The sequence below is a fragment of the Equus asinus genome, chromosome 1 (assembly GCF_041296235.1).
Source record: "Equus asinus isolate D_3611 breed Donkey chromosome 1, EquAss-T2T_v2, whole genome shotgun sequence".
In the NCBI taxonomy this organism is placed as follows: domain Eukaryota; kingdom Metazoa; phylum Chordata; class Mammalia; order Perissodactyla; family Equidae; genus Equus; species Equus asinus.
In genome coordinates this window covers 183,355,361-183,373,782 of record NC_091790.1, presented here as the reverse complement: position 1 = coordinate 183,373,782, position 18,422 = coordinate 183,355,361, and the positions used below count along the sequence as shown (strand labels likewise).

The 18,422-nt window shown below is 49.3% G+C and overlaps 1 protein-coding gene and 1 long non-coding RNA gene across 15 annotated transcripts in view; one reads left to right on the top strand and one right to left on the bottom strand.

Moving 5' to 3' along the window:
* The window catches only part of LOC139045649 (uncharacterized), a 39,354-nt gene that overhangs the window by 6,708 nt on the left and 14,224 nt on the right, over window positions 1-18,422 (top strand). The window contains exon 3 of one of the 2 annotated variants that reach the window (XR_011504435.1): window positions 13,422-13,498. The exons of the other annotated variant lie outside the window; for it this stretch is intronic. This is a non-coding gene — a long non-coding RNA (uncharacterized lncRNA). Of the gene's footprint in view, window positions 1-13,421; window positions 13,499-18,422 lie in introns of those variants that run through there. 2 annotated transcript variants of the gene reach the window in all.
* CCDC136 (coiled-coil domain containing 136) overlaps window positions 5,513-18,422 on the bottom strand; it is a 28,948-nt gene continuing 16,038 nt past the window's right edge. For 6 of the 13 annotated variants that reach the window (XM_044753023.2, XM_070513023.1, XM_070513045.1 and 3 more), the window contains 8 exons: window positions 17,646-17,840; window positions 16,939-17,166; window positions 15,006-15,512; window positions 14,163-14,384; window positions 12,789-13,070; window positions 11,826-12,143; window positions 9,818-9,878; window positions 5,513-5,867 (listed from right to left, as the gene is read on the bottom strand). In XM_044753023.2, coding sequence (XP_044608958.1) covers window positions 5,635-5,867; window positions 9,818-9,878; window positions 11,826-12,143; window positions 12,789-13,070; window positions 14,163-14,384; window positions 15,006-15,512; window positions 16,939-17,166; window positions 17,646-17,840 — 2,046 coding nt within the window. In that variant the 3' untranslated portion in view covers window positions 5,513-5,634. Of the gene's footprint in view, window positions 5,868-9,817; window positions 9,925-11,825; window positions 12,144-12,788; window positions 13,071-14,162; window positions 14,385-15,005; window positions 15,513-16,938; window positions 17,167-17,645; window positions 17,841-18,422 lie in introns of all 13 variants that reach the window. The other 7 variants (XM_044753049.2, XM_070513037.1, XM_070513048.1 and 4 more) reach the window with 3 other exon arrangements.

Genomic DNA, 18,422 nt, shown 5'->3' with positions numbered 1-18,422 from the left:
CCGCCTCCTCCTCCCCTCCCCCACGCGGCCGGGCGGCGGCTGGGGGCTCCCGCCCCCGCTGGTCTGCGGCCCAGGGGGGCTCGGTCCCTGGTCCCCGGTCCCCGGGGCCGCTGCGCTGGAGAGGTGGATAGCGGAGCTGGAAGGTGGGAGGCGAGGCCACCCAACACTCCAAAACTAACCATTGCCAGTCAGAGATGAAATATGCCCCCTCCACACCTCGTAGGGCTAGAGATAAATAGGGAAACTGAGGCCAGTGCTTAGGGCCAAATACACTGATCTGGTGTCGACAGAATTTTCTGTCTGAGTTGGTGGCAGGGCCGTTGACAGGGCCTAGGAGTCCTGGCTCCTAGCCCAGGGTATTGTCCACCTGCGGACAGGGAAGGGAAGTGTGTGTGCTTGTGTAGACGACTGAGAGGAAGTAGGGACACTGTGCAGGCCGATTAGGGAGAAAGGCTGGGGGGTGGGCGCTGCTCCATTTACAGGTAAAAAGCCTCATTTGAAGCCCAATCTCAGGGACCCAGGGGAAAGACTAGGCTGCCCCTGACTCAGTGTCCCTGTCACCAGCCCGTTTGGCCTCATCCCCTCATAATGAAGCTGAGTTTAGGAAAAGAGTACCCAGTGAGTCACACTGTGCCCCCCTCCCTCAAGTCTGACTCAACCAAGGTGATGAGATGGGAGAGAGAAACTCTGCCCCAGAGTACCAGGGAGCCCCCTGCGCATTGTGCCCATTTGGGCCACAGGGCAGATCCTTCCAGCAAAAGGGCCAGTTAGCCAGACAGAAACAGGGAGAGCCCTGCCCAGAGCAGCCAAGGGGAAACGTGACAGGGGCTGGTGGTCAGGGAGAGCCTGAGGGAGCCAGCCAGGAACCTAGGCAGGACTGAGCTCAGGGCAAGCCAAGGGCGGCTGGAGGCCTAGGGAATGGTGACAGAAAGGAAACTGAGGCACTCAAACAGAGGAGCTGGCCTGGGATGGGGTGTAAGAGCTATAGACTATACTTATATAAGGAGAATATGCATTTTGCAATTCTGTAGTATACGTGTATTCCATATATCCTGGTACCCCCTTTAGGCCAAACTTCCTCAGCTTTCCTCTCCTTCTAGACCCAGTAAGTTTGGGCCAAACAGCCCCTCAAGCTGTGTGATGGCTGAAATTTGGGAAAGTTCTGAGACCTTATAGGTGAATCATTCTACCTTATTCCTCTTCTCCCCTCAGGCCCAGTGCAAAGGAAGGGGATAGTGGGCATCTTTGAGGTCTGTCTCCCCAAGGGCGAAATGAGGGCAATCCCCCTTATGGAGCTCAGAAAGAAGTTCAGGGGTTTTGCGGGGGATAGTGCTTATGGTGAAAGGGGTCCATGAATGATTTCTTTCCCTTCTCATTAGGTAGAGAGGGGGAGGAGTAGAGAAGGGACCAGAAACAGAAAAGGGACCTGCTGTGCATGCCTTGTTGGGGGGGAGCTCTGGGGGCCCTGATAGTGACAGGCGAGGTATAAATAGCTTGAGCCCTTCGGCTCATGTTCTGTCGGCTGCCTGTGACGAGGTGCTCAGGAATTCCACTCTCTTATTGGCACCCCCCTCCCTATCTCCAGAACTCTCATCCCCCCATGCCACCTTTGTCCCATGGCCAAAACCAACCATCAGGCATCAGTGCTGTCTGTCTACTTGAGAGGCTGAACTCTCCGGTGGAGACATGCCCAGCTCCTGGGAACACATGACACATAGCTGGGTCTCACAAGGGAACTCTGTGTGTGTGTGTGTGTGTAAAAAGGTAGATTTTTGGCACCCAATCTAAGGTGCCAGGGTTCAGTGATGTTGTCTTTGAAGCCCTGATGAAGAAACTGAGGTACAGCTCTGAGGAAGAATGCATTCCTTTCCCTGAGCTGCTGGGGAGGAGAGAAAGGGATAAGGTGGGTTTGCTTGGAGCTGACAGCCCCTTTACAAAGCCTAATGGCTCATAGTCCTGTTTTGTGGGCATTACCTGAGGTCCCCCAGTCAGTTGAGGGCCTCTGTTAAGTTCAGAGGGAAGCCAACAAGTGGAGACAGAACTCCCGCGTCCAGCCTCCCCTCTCCCCCTTGGCAATCCCTATCTCCAGAAGTCTGTGTGCTGGCCCTAGGGCAGCGAGTGAATGATGGGCAGAGGAGTGTGCCCAGTGCCAAGGATGGTTCCCGGCACCCTTCTCACTCCCCTCCCCGAGAAACTGGAGCCTGTTGCTCTCCAGGATAAATCGGGGCCTGACTCAGGCCGCAGCCAGGCAGTCACAGACAGCCTGACCCAGGCGCAGGTTGGTGACTCAGTCCTCAATATAGCCCATGAGCCCAGAGCCCAGGCCCCAGGCCTGGCCATGAGGGCTGGAACAGACCGTGCGCAATGCTGGTCCTGGGGCCTGCCAAGTGCGGCCCCCTCCCTGAGGAGGGCGGATGTGTTCCTCCTCAGGCCTGGCAGGGGCACATAGAGGGGCTTACAGGGGGTTTCATCAGCTGAGTATTTGGGGTAGTGGTGGCTAGGGCCATAGGCCGTTTATAGCCCCCTGACTCACCACCGGCTGACCTGTCTCAGGAGACCAGGTTGCCTGGCCTTTCACCTAGCCCTGCCTTTCCCATCAAGGGGCACTGCTCATCAGCCACTGACATTGGCCATATTTAACTCGGGCTGAGCAGAATCTGAGTGAGTGAGTCCAATGGGCCATGTTTGAAAATCCTGTTTTTCCTGGAGCTAGGGACCTTTCCACAGTCACCTGTGATGATACCTGGCTGGCCAGGCTCACAGCAGGTGCTTTGATCAATCATTGGTACTGACTGTGGCCCTGACCCAGGTGCCAGGGACAGTGTGGGAAGTGTGGAAAGATCCACAGGCTGAATTCAGCCTCTTCACACTGGTTCTGTAATCTTGGACAGGTAATGTAACTCTTTTGGGCCTCAGTTTTCTCATCTGTAAAATGGAATTAATAGTACTCTCATAGGGATTTTCTTTTTATGTGTGAAGATGAAAGGAGATAACATGTAAAATGATTAGCATTTTACATGTGCCTGGCAGCTAATAGGTGATCAGAAAAAAGTTAGTTTGCTTTCTCTGCTGGTATCTTGGGGACGACGTGGGTTCTGGTGAGCTAGGCCTTCCTAACAGTTCTGTCTCCATCCCCTGTGGAGTCCACTGCCAGGATCTCCTCTGCGCTCCCCTCTTCCCTTCCCTGCATCAAATACTCCACCTGCCAGAATCAGAATCAGGGTACTTCTGATGTTTAGAACCACCCACCCTGCCCCCCAATAGCAGCTGGTCCTTGACAGGAGTGGCAGGTGGCGTGGTGGTGTGCTCTACCATGTGGCCGGGGAAGGGAGAGCAGAGGGGGCTGTTGTGCAGAGAGAAAGAGCCGAAAGGAAGCAGTTATGTAGAGGGCAGTAGAGGGAAGACCCCCGAAGGTGTTTTGAGTCCTTGTTTCTATCTGTACCTCGGCCTGGGGATGTGCCTACTTGTGGCTCCTGAGAGACACCCCTGTAGACTTAGCGCTAGCTCAAGTGACTGCTTCACATTCAACACAGAAATCTCTTTCGTCTACGCTGGTAACAGTGTACCAACAAGACTAGGAGGCACAAAGCCCAAACCAGGGAAGAGGATGGTGACCTAAAATGAGACAACAGGGGCAAGTGTCCTAAAGAGAAGAGTTCTGTATTCTAAGCCAACAGACCACATTCCTGTCACTGCCCAGGCTCTAGGTTTGGGTCTGGGAAGGACCAGATAGAGTCCCGAGACGGGGCCGACTGCCTACCAGACTGTGACCTCCATCTTGGCTTCTAAATCCAAGTTAAACCAGTGATCCTCAGTGGTAGGTGATCTTCCAGTACTTTCCACCACATATATTCTGAGCCAACTGGTGGCCAGAGTAAAGTGGATAAAAAGCATGGTCTCACTATACTCAACAGCAAGGGCCAGTGGCCAGGTGGGTTGTGAAGGAATTTCTTCAATTAGCTTACGACTGAGAACACACAATCCAATAGAACTGAGGGTAGTGCTTCTCAAATTGGGTTGTGTATACTGCTCAACTGGGGATCTTATTAAAATGCAGATTCTGTGTCAGTAGGTATGAGGTGGGGTCTGAGATTCTGCCTTTCTAACAAGCTAACAATGCTGAAGCTGCTGGTCCTTGGACCACACGTTGAGTAGCAAGGGGCTAGCCCCGCCTAAATCAGTGCTATCTTCAAAGACGAGCCATTTAGAGGGAGGCGAAAGGGATGTGTGGCATTGCCCTCAATCTGCCTAGGTGCAGCCCTATTTATAGGGGCTGGTCACGATTTCAGCACTGGCCCCAGGCCTGCTAGGATGCACTCCCAGTTCAGCCTTGTCACTCTTCTGGGCTGCATACAACTTTAAAATCTCCTAATTCTACATGTCCTTGCTACTCCCCCTTGGAAAACGCTGGAGAAGAAATGAATCCATTTAGTGCTTAGCAGTGCCCACCACTGTACACACCCTAGAGGTATGTGTTGCTTTGGATATTTGGGTGAATGAAACAAACTCCTTTGGTATCAGGTGGAAAGGAGGAAGGGAGAGGGCTCCCAGGAAGCTAGCAGTCATGGGGGCCATTCTGTCCACTGTGGCTTATGAATACACTTGGGGGCGTTCATAGGAAACATTCATGATGAGAACAACCAATCACAAATGGTTCCACAGGAATGAAGATAAAAAAAGGACACTCGTAAATTACCCTCATCATTCTGCTTGTCCCCACTTAGATCCATTCTCAATCCTCTGCCTCTGCTCCAGAAGGCTGACCTTGAAAGGTTATGTCACCTGGGCACCTCTGCTTTCTGGCTCCCAGCGGGGATCAGCCAAGGAGAGGTACCAACAGGAACCTGGGCAGTGGGAAGAGAGGGTGGAGGAGTACGTAAACTCCCGGCTCTGACAAGAGCCGCATCCCCCTGTGGCCACCATGTGTGTCTGGGGCCCCTTTTCAGGCCCCCAACTCTTGCTGCCTCCCTTTCCCCTTCAGGCCTGGGATGGTAGCCACTTCCCACTGTTGCTAGTGCTGGGGGACTTCCCTATTCCTTGGTTCTCCTAACTCTGCCTTCGGTACACAGTCCCTTCGTCAAACACTCCTCAGTTAAAGCTTCTGAGTGTTTACTGCCAGGACCCTGAGTGATTAATAAGTCATCTCTGAGAGCAAGTCCCTTGAGAAGTCATAAGGACTAAGCCATGAAGGCTCACACGCAGATCTTCTCAGGGCATCCTTCTCACAGTAGATGGGTGCGGGCACAGATCCTAAGGGCAGGTCATTTGGCCCTCCTCACACAAAGTACCCAGGTCATTCCATTCCTCTGTGCTCAGGTGAGTTCCTTGAGATAAGGTTAATATGTACAGATGAATCCATCTGTGATTCAGCTGGCAGCATAGGAGCCAGCCTCGTTTCTGAGGTCATTTGTAGGGTGAGAAATCGTATTTAGCAGCCAGACCTTTATGTGAGGTACCTGGTTAAAGGGGAACCACTTTGTTCTGGTTGTGTTGTGAGGTATTTAACAAATAAAAACCCACAAAGTCTCATGTAATTAGGCTGATATTTAATTACAAGGAACCCAAGTTCTTATACAAGGCAGGAGATGGGAGCTAGCCGCTCCCCATAAGCCTTTCCAGCCTGGGTGACTGAGGCTAAGGAGATGGGGACACACAGGACGTATGGGTGGGGCGGGGCTCTGGCACAGTGTGTCCTGCCCAAAGTTGAGGGTTGTGGGCACTGGGGATCTGCCCCCTCAGCTGGCCCTGGCCTGCCATCACTCCGTGAGGCAGACCTCTGTCTCCTGCGGTCGCATGTTGGGTAACACATACAGAGCCACAGCTGCAATAGCCAAGAACACCATAGGCTTCCACATCCCAAACATGTTCTGTGGGGACCAAAGACAAATGGTGAGTGCCCAGCCTTCTGAACTCCTCCCTAAGCCAGAGATGCCCTGCCTACTGGTGCTGGAGAGACACCTCAGGAACATCACGGTCTAGTCCCTCTTACCTCCTGAGTAACCGCTGGAGGCAATGTAGCCTTAGTCCTGGCACCACTAGATACCTGGAACAACACTATACGTATCACCTGGGATGACTGCCTGTGTTCATGCCCCACGGGATGAGAATACCAGTTCCCGTGTGTCACGGCAAGCTCAGGAACCAGACTTCAAAGCGTATCCAAGTGGTTGCAGTGAGAAAGGATCTGATGCCATGGCAAGAAAAAGAGGGTAAATTTTGGCCTTTAGGGTAAGTGACAGCACCTCATTCGCTTTATGGAGGAGAAATGAACTCAGAGTCAAAAGGATAATAAGACTGATCCCTCAGTCTTATCTGAGGTGAGTGAAGAAAGTACACCACAGGGTGCAGGCAAATATGAGGCTGTTAGGTGGCCCAAACCTTTTAAGGAGAATGATGTTGGTTCAAGGAAATTCAAGGAAGCTGGTCACTGGCCCTGGGAAGCAAATGCCAGGGTCGTTAAAACATCCCCAGTCATTGGGTTTGTTGACTGACTTCCTGGGGCTTTGTTAGAGTATGCTGAGGCTTCCACACTCTACTGACCATAGCAAATTCTGTTGGTTCATGGGACAACAAAAAAGGCATCATTTAGGGAACATGAAATCTTAGACAAGAAAATACATGCTTCCAGAAATAGTTCCTATTTTTTTACTGTATTACTTGAAAGACAGAATTTGGGTTTTGAGTCATAAGCTATGGCATAAAGTAACACAAGGATGGTTTTAGGTAAGGATGGAGTATAGCCCATTAATGTTAAGAATGCATTTGCTAGGCCAGCCCCAGGGGCCTACTAGTTAAGTTCAGTGTGCTCTGCTTCAGCAGCCGGGGTTTGGTGCCTGGGTGTGGACCCACACCACTCCTCTGTCAGTGGCCATGCTGTAGTGGCAGTTCACATACAAAAAGAGGAAGATTAGCAACAGAGATGTTAGCTCAGAGCAAATCCTCCTCAGCAAAAAACCCCCACAAAAATAAAAAAACAAACACCCAAAAGAATTCATTTGAGCAGAGAACAATGGCTCTAAAAAGAAGATTTTAAGCCAAAAAAACTTCCTACCTTTGTAGAAATAGTTACTAAGAATAGAAGATATGAAATCGAAAGCAAAATGATATTGGAGGTAGATATACAGAGTAATTTCTGTAAGAAAATAACTGAAAAGGGAGCTAGAAAGAGTATTTACATGCTCAGATGATTATATCCTAATGTGCATTACTAAAAATGTCAGTCTGATGTTCTTAAAGGAGGAGAGAGCTGAAACCCATAAACGTGAACTGGTGCCCTTTATGCCAGGCAAAGGCAAGATTCTAGAGCTGGCTGAGCAAAGGGCTGGACTGGGTGTCCCAAAGGGATAAGTCATGTCAGGCTTTCCTTTCAGACTGGTTACTAAATTGACAGATCAAGAAAATCATGTTTTTGGACTTAAAGTGTTTGACAAGATTTTCCATGACATCCATGAAGAGAATATGAGGACAGAAGAGTAGGCTGACAGCCCAGTTTGTTGTATGACCATTTGTTCAGTGACCAATGAGCTGGATTAAAGAGCCTGGAAAGACAACATTCTAGAGGCTCAGCCCTCATCTGGACCATGGACAAAGATGTGAAGGCGGGCTTGCCACCGCTGAGGATGATGCGAAGCTGGGAGGGAAAGTGAATACTCTAAAAGCATGGAGTCAAGAATTAAAAAAACCAAACTTCACAGGATAGACCAATAGATGATCTCTAATAGGGATGAATAGAAAACTCTGCCTTGGATCCAAAAAGTCAACTGAGGTGGAGAATGGGGAGAGGAGGCTTAGCATATGCAGTGTGCAAAAGGGTTTTATAAACAATACATGAAATAAGTCAACAGTGTGACATTAATTATCAAGAGAGCTAATGTGATCCGAGGCTGCCCAGAGACAAGTACTGTCTTCCTAATTGCTTGGAAACAACCAAGGAGAATTGCTCAAAATGAGGGGAGAGGACAAGGGGAAACAGGATTGGAATTTTATCTGTTGCTAATGTTGAGTCCTTAGAATCCGATTCACAATATCCTGGCTTGTTACTTAACCTCTCTATGCCTTAGTTTTATGACATATAAAATGATAATAATAATAGCTACCTCATGGGGTTGTTGCAAGGAGTAAATGAGTAAATACAGGTAAGGCAATTAGAACACTGCCTGGCACAGAGTATGTACTATGTAAGTGTAAGCTCTTTTTATTATTCATGTGGTATTTTATCATTCATAGAGTACTTTTATATACATGGACTCATCGGAGCCTCACATGAGGAAGGCAGAGGTTTTATCATCCTTTGCTTACATTTGAAGAAACTAACATTCAGATTATACATTTTGCCCATTGGGACAAAACTGTAAGAAGCAGAGACAGACTCAACCAGGTTCTCTGACCACTGTCGGCCACACTTTCTACTTTACTATGCTGCCTCAGCTCCTGGATGGGGAGCTGCATACTGGGGCGTAGCCAGCCTGTGGGCATAACAGGCTACCCCAAGAGGATACTTACCCAGGAGTCCCTTTCTCTTTCTGTGATTGGGCCTGGCTGGGTTTGAGTTGGTGAAAGGTTACGGCTGAATGCTTTGGGTCTCATCCCATAGAGACTTAGAAATCTGGGAGTGTGCAGGTGAGTGTGCAGGTAGAGGGGGAGACCCCTGTCACTAAAGGAGTTAAAGACTGTCTGTGGGGAATAACTAAGAAAGGAGAAGGGTTGAAGAGGAAAAAAAAGTGAGAGGTAAAAAAGGAAGGAGAGGAAAGGAAATGGTGTAAGTGCTACCAACAAACGCTTCCGCCACCACTCTGAAGCTGTGCAGTCAGTCGACTACACTCCATTTACAGGGACGTGAGAAGAGAGGGTGAGGGGTGGGTGTGGCAGGGAGAGACTGAGAAAGGAGCCAAAATAGGCCAAGAGAGAACAGTTATAGGCTCCAGAAGGCAGGTTCTACCTTGGGCCATAGACCACATTCTGCCTCCTGAATTTGGTATCCTGTTGACAGACCAGATTACATGGACTGAGGCCAACTAAAAGGTGCCCAGAATATATCAGCCTTGATTCCCTGAGAACACTCGCATCTCTGGTTAGTGGAAACTTTTCACCAATACCACATTCTCTCCAGAAAGCCTAGCTTGGGAAGCCAATTACAAAAAAATCTTGCCCCCAAAAGGGATAAACAGAGAACTACCAAATATTTCCTGGCATTTGTGTTCCGATTTTTCTGGAGGCCAGAAGTCCCGGACCAGAGGACTTTTTGGCAGAAAGTATATAATATGGTAGGGGTTTCAGTTCCATTTTCACCAAGGTTGAAGGATGAATTGAGGCTGCCCTCATACAAATGCCCCTGGGGGGGCAGGAGGCAGTGTGTCACAGCTCTCCAGAGCTCCTCTCTCACCCACTGTGGAAGGCAGTGATTCCTTATTTTGCCCTCTGGGTAGCAAGAGTGGTGAGAGATTGGCTCTGGGGCTAATCAAAGACAAAGAGCGCCCAGGCCGGCCTTGCAGACAAAAGTCAGCTGATCAGAAGTGGTGAGGCAGCTTTGAAAGCAGCAACAGTGCTGGGATCATCCAATTTTTTCCCAGCCAGAGGACAGAAACTCAAACCATGTCAATGGTAAGCATTCCAACTCCCTATGTGTTGCGAAGACAAGCTCAGAGATGTTATGGGCTTTGCAGTAGCCCAAGGAAAAGCCAGGGACCTCAGACGTGAGTATCATCTGTTGTAAAATGGCAATAGCAAGAAGCAAGCAGCTGAGAGAAAAGGGGAAGAGGAGAGGCTGGGGCAACCTGCACCTCCCTGTACCCCTCAGGAGAGGACGCAATACCAGTACCTGCGTTAGGACGACGTCTCAGCCCACCAGCACCAGAGCAAAGCCGATATGACCACCAGGCCTACGAGAGGCAAAGAGAAGATGGGGGGGTTGGGGGCAGGGGATGGCTGCAACATATCAAATGAGAAAGAAGCACAAGGAGAGACCAGGAGATGAGAGGTGGTATAAAAAGACATAAACATATGAATCCAACAGATAATGAAGATGAGAAAACAAAGGGAAAAGAGAAAGAGATCAAGAGGTTAAACAACAGGTAAGGCAGAGCAGCAGTATTTCTTCTCTGCCACTCGGGCCTGGTTCCTCCCACTGGAAGCCTGTAGGAGATGCAAAACTGAATGGGTTAGGCAGTACCTTAGCTCCAAATCAGGTGCTGGGTCATTTTCTGGCTTGTCATAACCCTCTCATATCCTGTAAAGCAGGGGTTACCTGCCCCTAGACCTTTCTTATAGGTTACTAACACTGGAAAAGTAAAGCTCCAGAGAGTAAAGCTGGGCTTTCTGAGATGAAAGGATGTATACTTTGCCTGGGTCACCCTAGGAAGAGCCAGTCTCCTGCCAGGCCACCTGTCTCTTTGTTAGCCCATTTGTTCTGGCTGCTTTCCACTAAGTCTCAGTGTTCTGGGCTCTGGCCCCTACGATCCCCTAGGAATCTAATGCTGTCATTGTGAGATAAAATGCACTAAAAAAGCTAACAATGGAGAAGGGCTAGTTCTTTGACGCAATTATTCTTCCAGAGAGAAACTGAGTTTGCAGGCGGTAACACATATGTCAGTAGAGCTGCCAGCAAAAGATGCAGGACCCACTGGGGGAAAGGGACACCTCCATATGGAGACATAAGGAATGTGCTTGACTTTCAAGTAGGAAAATCAGGTCTGGCATTCAGAAATGTGGCACCCAAGGCAAGGAAATCTATGAGGCTCTGATCCAGCACCTGGTGGAATATGATGAACTCAAAGCAATATAAGACCAGGCAAGAGGCTGCGGCTACTCCTACTTTTCACATCCTAAGTAACAGTTCTCTGCCACAGGGTGAGCAGAGACGTGCGTGCTGGATCCCTAGCCAGTGCTGCAGACTCAGCTGCTGGAAAATTCCAGATATCCTTAGAGTTGACTGGGACATCCCACCACAAGAGACTTGTTTTCTTCCCCTGTGTCTAGAGGGACAGAAAGAACCTGTCCTGTAAACTGCAGATTTATTCAGGCAGTACTCAAACTCCTCAGGGAACGAGAGCCCCCAGTTATCCTCAACCAGGTTAGGAAGTCAGGGGTACATACCTGTACAGACGTACCAGTTGTGAAAATACAGAAATACTTTTGTACAGTTGGTAAATTACCCAGGATACTCCCACCCCCATCTCTCAAGATCCAGGAACTAAAGGGTTAGGGCTCTGACTGGTCTCCCTGGACTGGCCAATGCTCCTGCTGTACAGACTGAAATATTTTCATTATCACTTCTGATCATCCCCTGCCCCCACCCTCATACCCTGTAATATATGGAGCCCAGTGGGTGACACCAGCCTCCCCACACCATTAACAGCAACAGCAAAGGTCAAACCTAATAGGGCACCATGGGAGAGCAGGGCTGAGGGACTTGCCCAGGCTGACAAACTTCCCAAAAGACTGACAAAAACTCCCCAAAGAAGGCCTTGCACTGCCCGTGTCCTTAGTGCAGCGCTTAAGGGGAGGGTGAAGAACCCTCTCGACGTACGTAGCAAGGGCTACCACATACATGAAAGGAGGTAGGACACAATGACCCCACCTTGGTTCCCAGAAAAGGTGGTCTTTGCGAGACAGTTCCACAGCAAATTGGTCTAAGTGTGCCATTTCCCACAGAGAGCCTGCTCTCTCCAATCCCGTCTCCATTTCCACTTTCCCCAAGTGCTATGCCTCAGAGCTTGCTGGCTTCTACTCCTGTAGAAGTCCGTCCTAGGGCTGGTCACCCCTGAACACTGGGGCACCTGAGCCCAAGAGCCCATTTCCCACTTGACCCAGCCTTTGGCTGTGGTTACCTTTTTGCTCTCAGAAAGACTGAGGGGGTTGTTTTCCTCTGAAGCTTCAGGGCCAGAGTCATCGTCTTCCTCATCTTCATTGTCTTCTTCCTTGCCCTTCTGGTCTTGGAACTCTTCATCTCTCTCCTCCTGATCTTCTGTGGACTCAATCTCTGTGGGATCTGGTTGCTCAGAAACTAGTTCTTCCCAGGACTCCTCCTTCATCTCCCTTTTGATTTCCTCCTTTTTTTGGTCCTCCATTTCCTCTTTCTTTTCCTCTTTTGCTAGTTCATCTAAATCTTTGTGGCTGGCCTTGTAATAGAGCACCACCTCCAGACTCTGTGGGGTGGAGGCAGGGCAGGATGGGGGATGCCGTTACCTGAGAAGATCCCTTCCCTCATGGAATGCTGAACTATCTCAGAACACTCTGCTTCCCAGCCTGTCACAGCACACAAGCAGCACTGTATTCTGGGACTAAGTCCATCTCCCTGCACAGTGTGGAGGGCAGTCACACCCAGCCTCTGGACTGATATGTCCGTCTGGCCATTAGCCATTTCAGACAGCTATCAGAGCCAAAGATTCTCGAGCTCTGCACCTCACCTGCTGCTTCCTCCCCTTGCATGGCGGCTCCTATTTGACCCAATCCTCTTTCACTTATGTGTACACAACTGCTTTGACTAAATCCCTCTCTGGGGCATGTGGCCCAGGATGAAGAGGGGCTCCAGAAAACTGGGCTGGACTAACTGAGGCAGTCATTCAGCCTAGGGCTGTGGTCCTTTTGGGCTGTAACTCTACTCTCCCCTTAACTTCACAGGAAAAGGGACTAAATTGCTACTAAGATGGAACTACTCTAGACAGATTAGAGATCCCAAAGCCTGTAGCTTCTCTACAAATACCTCACCTGGTCAGAATGGTGGTGATGATTTTTCTTCCCAGGATCTCCTCCATCTTTCTGCTTATCTGGGCACTAAGGTTATTACTTACCTTTCTGCTCTCAAAGCTGTCCTCAGGACTGTCCGAACATAGCTTGGTCACCTTTTTATTCTTAACCCCATTGGCATTCTTGTTCATGTTCTTATTGACATTCTTCCCCTTGGTTTCTTTGGTAACAGCGGACCTCTTCTCTTTGAGCTGGTGAAGCTCTTCCTGGCAGCACTGCAGCTGCCCCTCCAACTGCTCCTGCACCGCCAGGAGCCGCCCCTGCTCGTCCATGCTAGCCTGGTACTGCAGCTGCAGCTCCCGCAGCTTGCTCTGCAGTTCTTTGATCTGTTGGCAGTGGAGAGCCGGTCACTCCCAGCCAGGCCTACGCGGTCAGCCTGGGCCCTGCCTGGAGGTCCCCACCTCAGAAATGTCCCTGCTAAAGCCCACGGGGAGTAGACAATAAAGAAAACATTCAACGATGGAAAATGAGCCTCTAAAGCAGTTTTACAAAGAGTTTCTCCCTAACTTGAGGTACCTGATCTACATCTGATAGGATCAAAAAAGGATGATTTAAATTATGTTTTATGGTGAGCTGTCTGGGGAATAACTACAGGGCTACCCCTTCTGAAGCTCAGGGCTTTCTTATATAGCTGTTTTTGATGGGAACTCCTACTTCCCACGCTATTTCTCTAACAGGTACAATCACCTAAGGAACCGTGTTGTATGCTCCTGAGAGTGTACCTGGGATCCCGCGCCTCACCCTGGAAACAGAGGCAAGTTCCAACCCTGCTCCTTAATCTCTGGTTTTGTCTTTCTTGGCTTCTGGCAGCACATCATGGTCTGCTCGGTAGGTACCGATACTAAGCAACCTAGGCCCACATGTTTCTTGCTCTCTGAACCTCTCCCGTGCATACACAGTGACCCCCCACTGGACTGTGCACTCCTCCTGCCAGAGATAACACCTTCTGTCCTGTTCCTAATAGATGTACAACACTTTTCTTGCCATTGTAAGAGATTCAAAAGAAGGAGCTATGGCCCTGTCCTTGAGGTGCTTGTAATCTAGTTAGAGATACAAGACAAATACACATAAAATAACGAAAGAAAATTGGCAGGTGAAAAAACGTAACTCCATAAAGAGCTCTAGGACAGAGGAAAAGAGAGAATAGAGGTGGCAAAGGGAAAAAGAGAAAAATTATTCAGAGTCTTGATCAGTAAATCCCAGCATGGTGGGCACCTGAAAAATATCCCTCAGCGATGCAGCGACCACCCGGCCTCCTGGGATTCAGTCCCTGCTCTGTCCTCTGACCAAGAAGAGGGCAACTCTGCAGAGCTGGCAGCGAGCTCTGTCCCTCTCTCCTCAGCCTCTCTGAAATGGCCATGACCTCCTCTGGCTCTAGGGACTCCTAGGAGACGCCCTGCCTCCCTGACAGCAGTTACCTCATTCTTGTCATTTTGGGAGGCAACAGGCTTCTCCAGACATTCCATGCACTCCTTGAATTCTTTTTCACAGGCCTCCAGCTCTTCCTTCAGCTCTCTCTGCTTGTCCAGCAGCTTTTTCATCCGCTCTTGCAGCAGGTCGTGCTCCTCCTGGCTGAGCTGGTACATGGCCTGCACGCCCTGCAGCCTGATCAGCACCTTAGCAACGACAGTCTCAAAGTGCTGTGGAGGGTAAGGGAGTGATGACGGCACTCTGAGTAGCACCTGCATTCCACCCACTCTCTTTGCTAGGACCTTTCTTGGATACAAAACAATAGCCACAAAGATCTGAAGCTGCCCAGGGAGAATACTGCATTTCTTCCCATAAAGAGCAACATGAGGGGCCAGCCCAGTGGCATAGTGGTTATGTTCAGCACACTCCACTTCAGCAGCCCAGGTTCGTGGGTTTGGATCCCAGGCATGGACCTACACCACTCCTCAAGCCATGCTTGACGTGGAGGCATCCACAAAAAATAGAGGAAGATGGGCATAGATGTTAGCTCAGGGCCACTCTTCAAGAGAAAAGATTGGCAACAGGTGTTAGCTCAGGGCCAGCTTCCTTTAAAAAAAAAAAAGTGCAATGTGACTGTGTTGATGAAAAGTCCTGAATCTTAGACCTCCATCCAGTATGGAAGCATCTCCATGTTAGATGGGCAGACTGCCTCATTTATTTCCAGTAAGTTACCCAGCTCAGCTCTGACCCCATTGCCCACCTCACTTCTTGTGCCTTTCCCCTGGTAACTTATCTCTTAATAAGACAAGAACCTTCTTTCCCCATCGGACCTGTCATCTGGCTACTATTACCTCTACATCTTCAGGCTCAGCAGGCTCATCGTCACTGTTGCTGCTGACATAACTCTTGTGACAGGTGTCAGAGCTACTGGTGCTGCCATAACTCCTCTTATCGTCGATGCTGCTGCTGCTGGTGCGGTAACTCTTCTCACAGGTCTCACTGGTACTGGTGCTACTGTCATAGCTCTTGAGAAGGCTCTCATCGCTGGCCTGGGTGCTACCGTAACTCTTGTGATAACTCTCGCTGTCATCAATGGTGCTACCATAACTCTTGTGACAATTCTCACTGCTGGGGGCCATGCTACCATAACTCTTCTTGTAGGACTCAAGGCTCATTTTTATAGAGGGGGACTGGACTTGGAGCAGCTGCATTTCTTCCAGGCAGAGCTGCAAGTCGGCCTGCAGCCTCTTCCGTTCCTCTAGGAGCCTCCCCTGCTCCTGCTGCAGTAGCTCCTGCTCAGTCTGACTGGCCTCATACAGCACCTGCAGAGCCTGCATCTGGTCGATGATCATCTTGGACTGCCGAGAGTGGGGTGGGGAGACATCATCGTTACTCTAGACAGTGTTGCGCCCCTCCTGGTGCAGATATCTGGGAGCACACTTGACAGAACTGCACACTCCAATCTCACCACACCCTAGGTCTTTGACTTAGCCTACAGGTAACTGGCATGGGTCAGTTTCTTGCTCACTGAGGAAAATCTTCCCAGGGCAGATACTCCATGATTTCTGGGCTTCCATTTCTGCTGGTTTATGCACTCTGGTACATCCCTGTCCTTGAAGCAGGGCTGAGTGAGTCTCAAGATCACTCTGGCTCCCTTCCCTACCCTCTTCTCAGTCAGATGTACCCACTAACATGACCTTTAGCCTCAGTCCCCCCCGACCCTCAATTCTAAAATCAGCCCTGGTGTTGAATGTGAGCACACAAAGAATTCCTTCCTCAGAAGATGTGGACTTGGAACCAAGGTCTCCCTACACGTCCCTTACCTCCTGCCCCAATTCTGAATCTGGCCTCTGGGCATGTTTCCCAGGCCCTCTCGGCCTGGCTTCTTGGCTGCTGGTGCCCACAATGAGATCTGATCGGTTAAGGAAATACTTTATACCTGGTTCCTGGTCTCATCAGCTGAAATCTGATGCCCCTGGAATCTGACCAAATCTCACAGTTTGGACTTCTGCTATTCCCTGGATCTCCCTGTCCAGACCGATATCTGAATAAATAGCTTTAGCCTAAATTGAAACTGTCTACCTGCTTTTCCTTGCCCCCACTGACACATCAGACCAAATTCATCCCCCAATCCTGAACAGACGTGTATGGAAATCTCTACCAGTGTGACCTCAGAGGCATGACCCCTTGCTGGGGCTTTAGATGCATCAATTCTCTAGTCTAATCCCCTGACCTGCCTGTTATTGCCACCAAAGTTCCAACGAAGACAGTGCGGTCAGTACCAAGAACCCCACATGCTAGGAATTCTTCCATTGGAAATGAATGGCCCCAGATTTGCTTCATGCAGAACAACAAAAGGTTATAGATTTTGATCATGGAAAAGTGTACTTCTCAATTATCAACCAGCTCATGAGGAAAGGATGACATGTTTAGAGTCATTCCCAAGGAATCCAAACAAACACCAAATTGATATTACACATCTGGAAAACGATATGTTGAAGGGATTAAGTCAAATTGTCAGGAGATTATAGACTTCTGGGTCATCCCGGCCATAAGTGCTCACAGTGCTTCAGTTGGGCGGGCATCTGGGTGAGGTCCCCAGGCCGTACCTAAAGCTACATCTTAATGAATACAAGAGTGGTCATGGCTGGGGAAGGGCAGGGCTTTAGTCTCATCCTTACTCCTGGCCCTACAGGCCTTCCTAACCCTGACCCTTCAGTGGAGCCCCTTTTCCTGCCATGCTGTTGTCCCCAGGACTGTCTCCCTGCATCTTGTGTTGGTTACCTTGTTATGACCACATTTTGAGGACTTAGGTGATTTGGAACCCTCAGGATTCTCCAACACTTCCCGGAAACGAGAATCTTTGAAAAGTTGCAGCTCTTGGTGCAGCTCTAATTGTTCTTTTAATACACTTTCTTGATTCTGTATCAGTTTTTTCTGCTCCTCCTGCATGCCTTGGTAGAGCAGCTGTAGTTCACACAAGTCTTGTAATTTTGTAAGCAGCTCCTGACTCTGTGAGGTAGAGTGGAAGGAAGGGGGCAGGAACTATGGTGGTTATATGGAAAGACCGTGGCCTCCTTCCTGCTGGGGACCCCTCCCTCAGGAGTCTCTGTGCTGGCTCTGCACAGCCCAGCTGGGCCAGGGGGAATCCTTCTATGGAGACCTGCTAGTTGAGTAGCAATGATCATGTATGTTCAGATATATTTTGTAGTTTACATGGTGCTTTCAAGTACATTTCCTCCAGATAGACGAAATATCTAAATATAAAATGCTGGACAGATTCCAGAGCATAAAATGTATTTTAAGATTTAAAACCCTAATTGGCTATATTGAACTTTTTGGTTTGAGGAGACTCGTGAGAAAGGAGTGGTTGGTTAAGAAAAGAAAAAGTTCAATCCCCACCCTTTTATTTTTCCCAAGTATAGTCACACCTGGGAAGCTTCTCAAAGCAGCTTTTCCATAGTTAGCAGCCATCCCCTGGCTGTGGTTACCTTATGGAAGAGACCAGATTTTGGGAGCGGGAACGTGAGCCTGTGCAGCTCTTCTTGCAGCTGGCCCTGCTCCTCCTGCATCCTCCTCTGATTCTCCAGGAGCTCACACTGCTGCATTTGCAGTTGCCCCATCTCCTTCTGGCTGGCCTTGTACTTTTCCTGCAATTCTGTCAGTCTGGACAGCACTGTATCACACTGTGGATGGGGCGGGTGTGGAAGGGTGGTTACTCTGTAAGGTATTTCTCTGCACTGTGTGGCTAGCAGAGCACTTCTGTGATTCACCAGGGTCTCCCTGACGGTACAGTCACCTTGGACTGATCACCCCAAGCCACACTGTACCTGCACAGGCCGAGATGCTGAATGGGAACCCCAGTAGGCTGCTCGGGACTGCTGTTTGGCTGTGCTCTAAATTTCACCTTCTAGTCCCTTCTGAGGGCAGTTGCAGAGGAGGTGTTATCAACATCCCTCCCCTCTTATTTCCCCACGTCTTTTTCCTCTGGCCCTTTCCTTTGCCATTTTCCCACTCTGCTGGGAATTCTAGGTCCTGTTACTCTCATTATCCCCAGGTGTTTTTACACCTAATTATGCTCCTTACCTAAAGACAATTTCACCCTAATTTTTTCCCATTTTTCCTTTCATAATCATCTTTTAAGATCTTTAGAAAAGTATGAGCTATTGTTGAATTTGGGTAGAGAAGACAAAATCATCCCATAATTCCAAAAACCTAAATCTTCTAATATTGAACTAATCTTAATGCTATTTCATGACCAGAGAAAA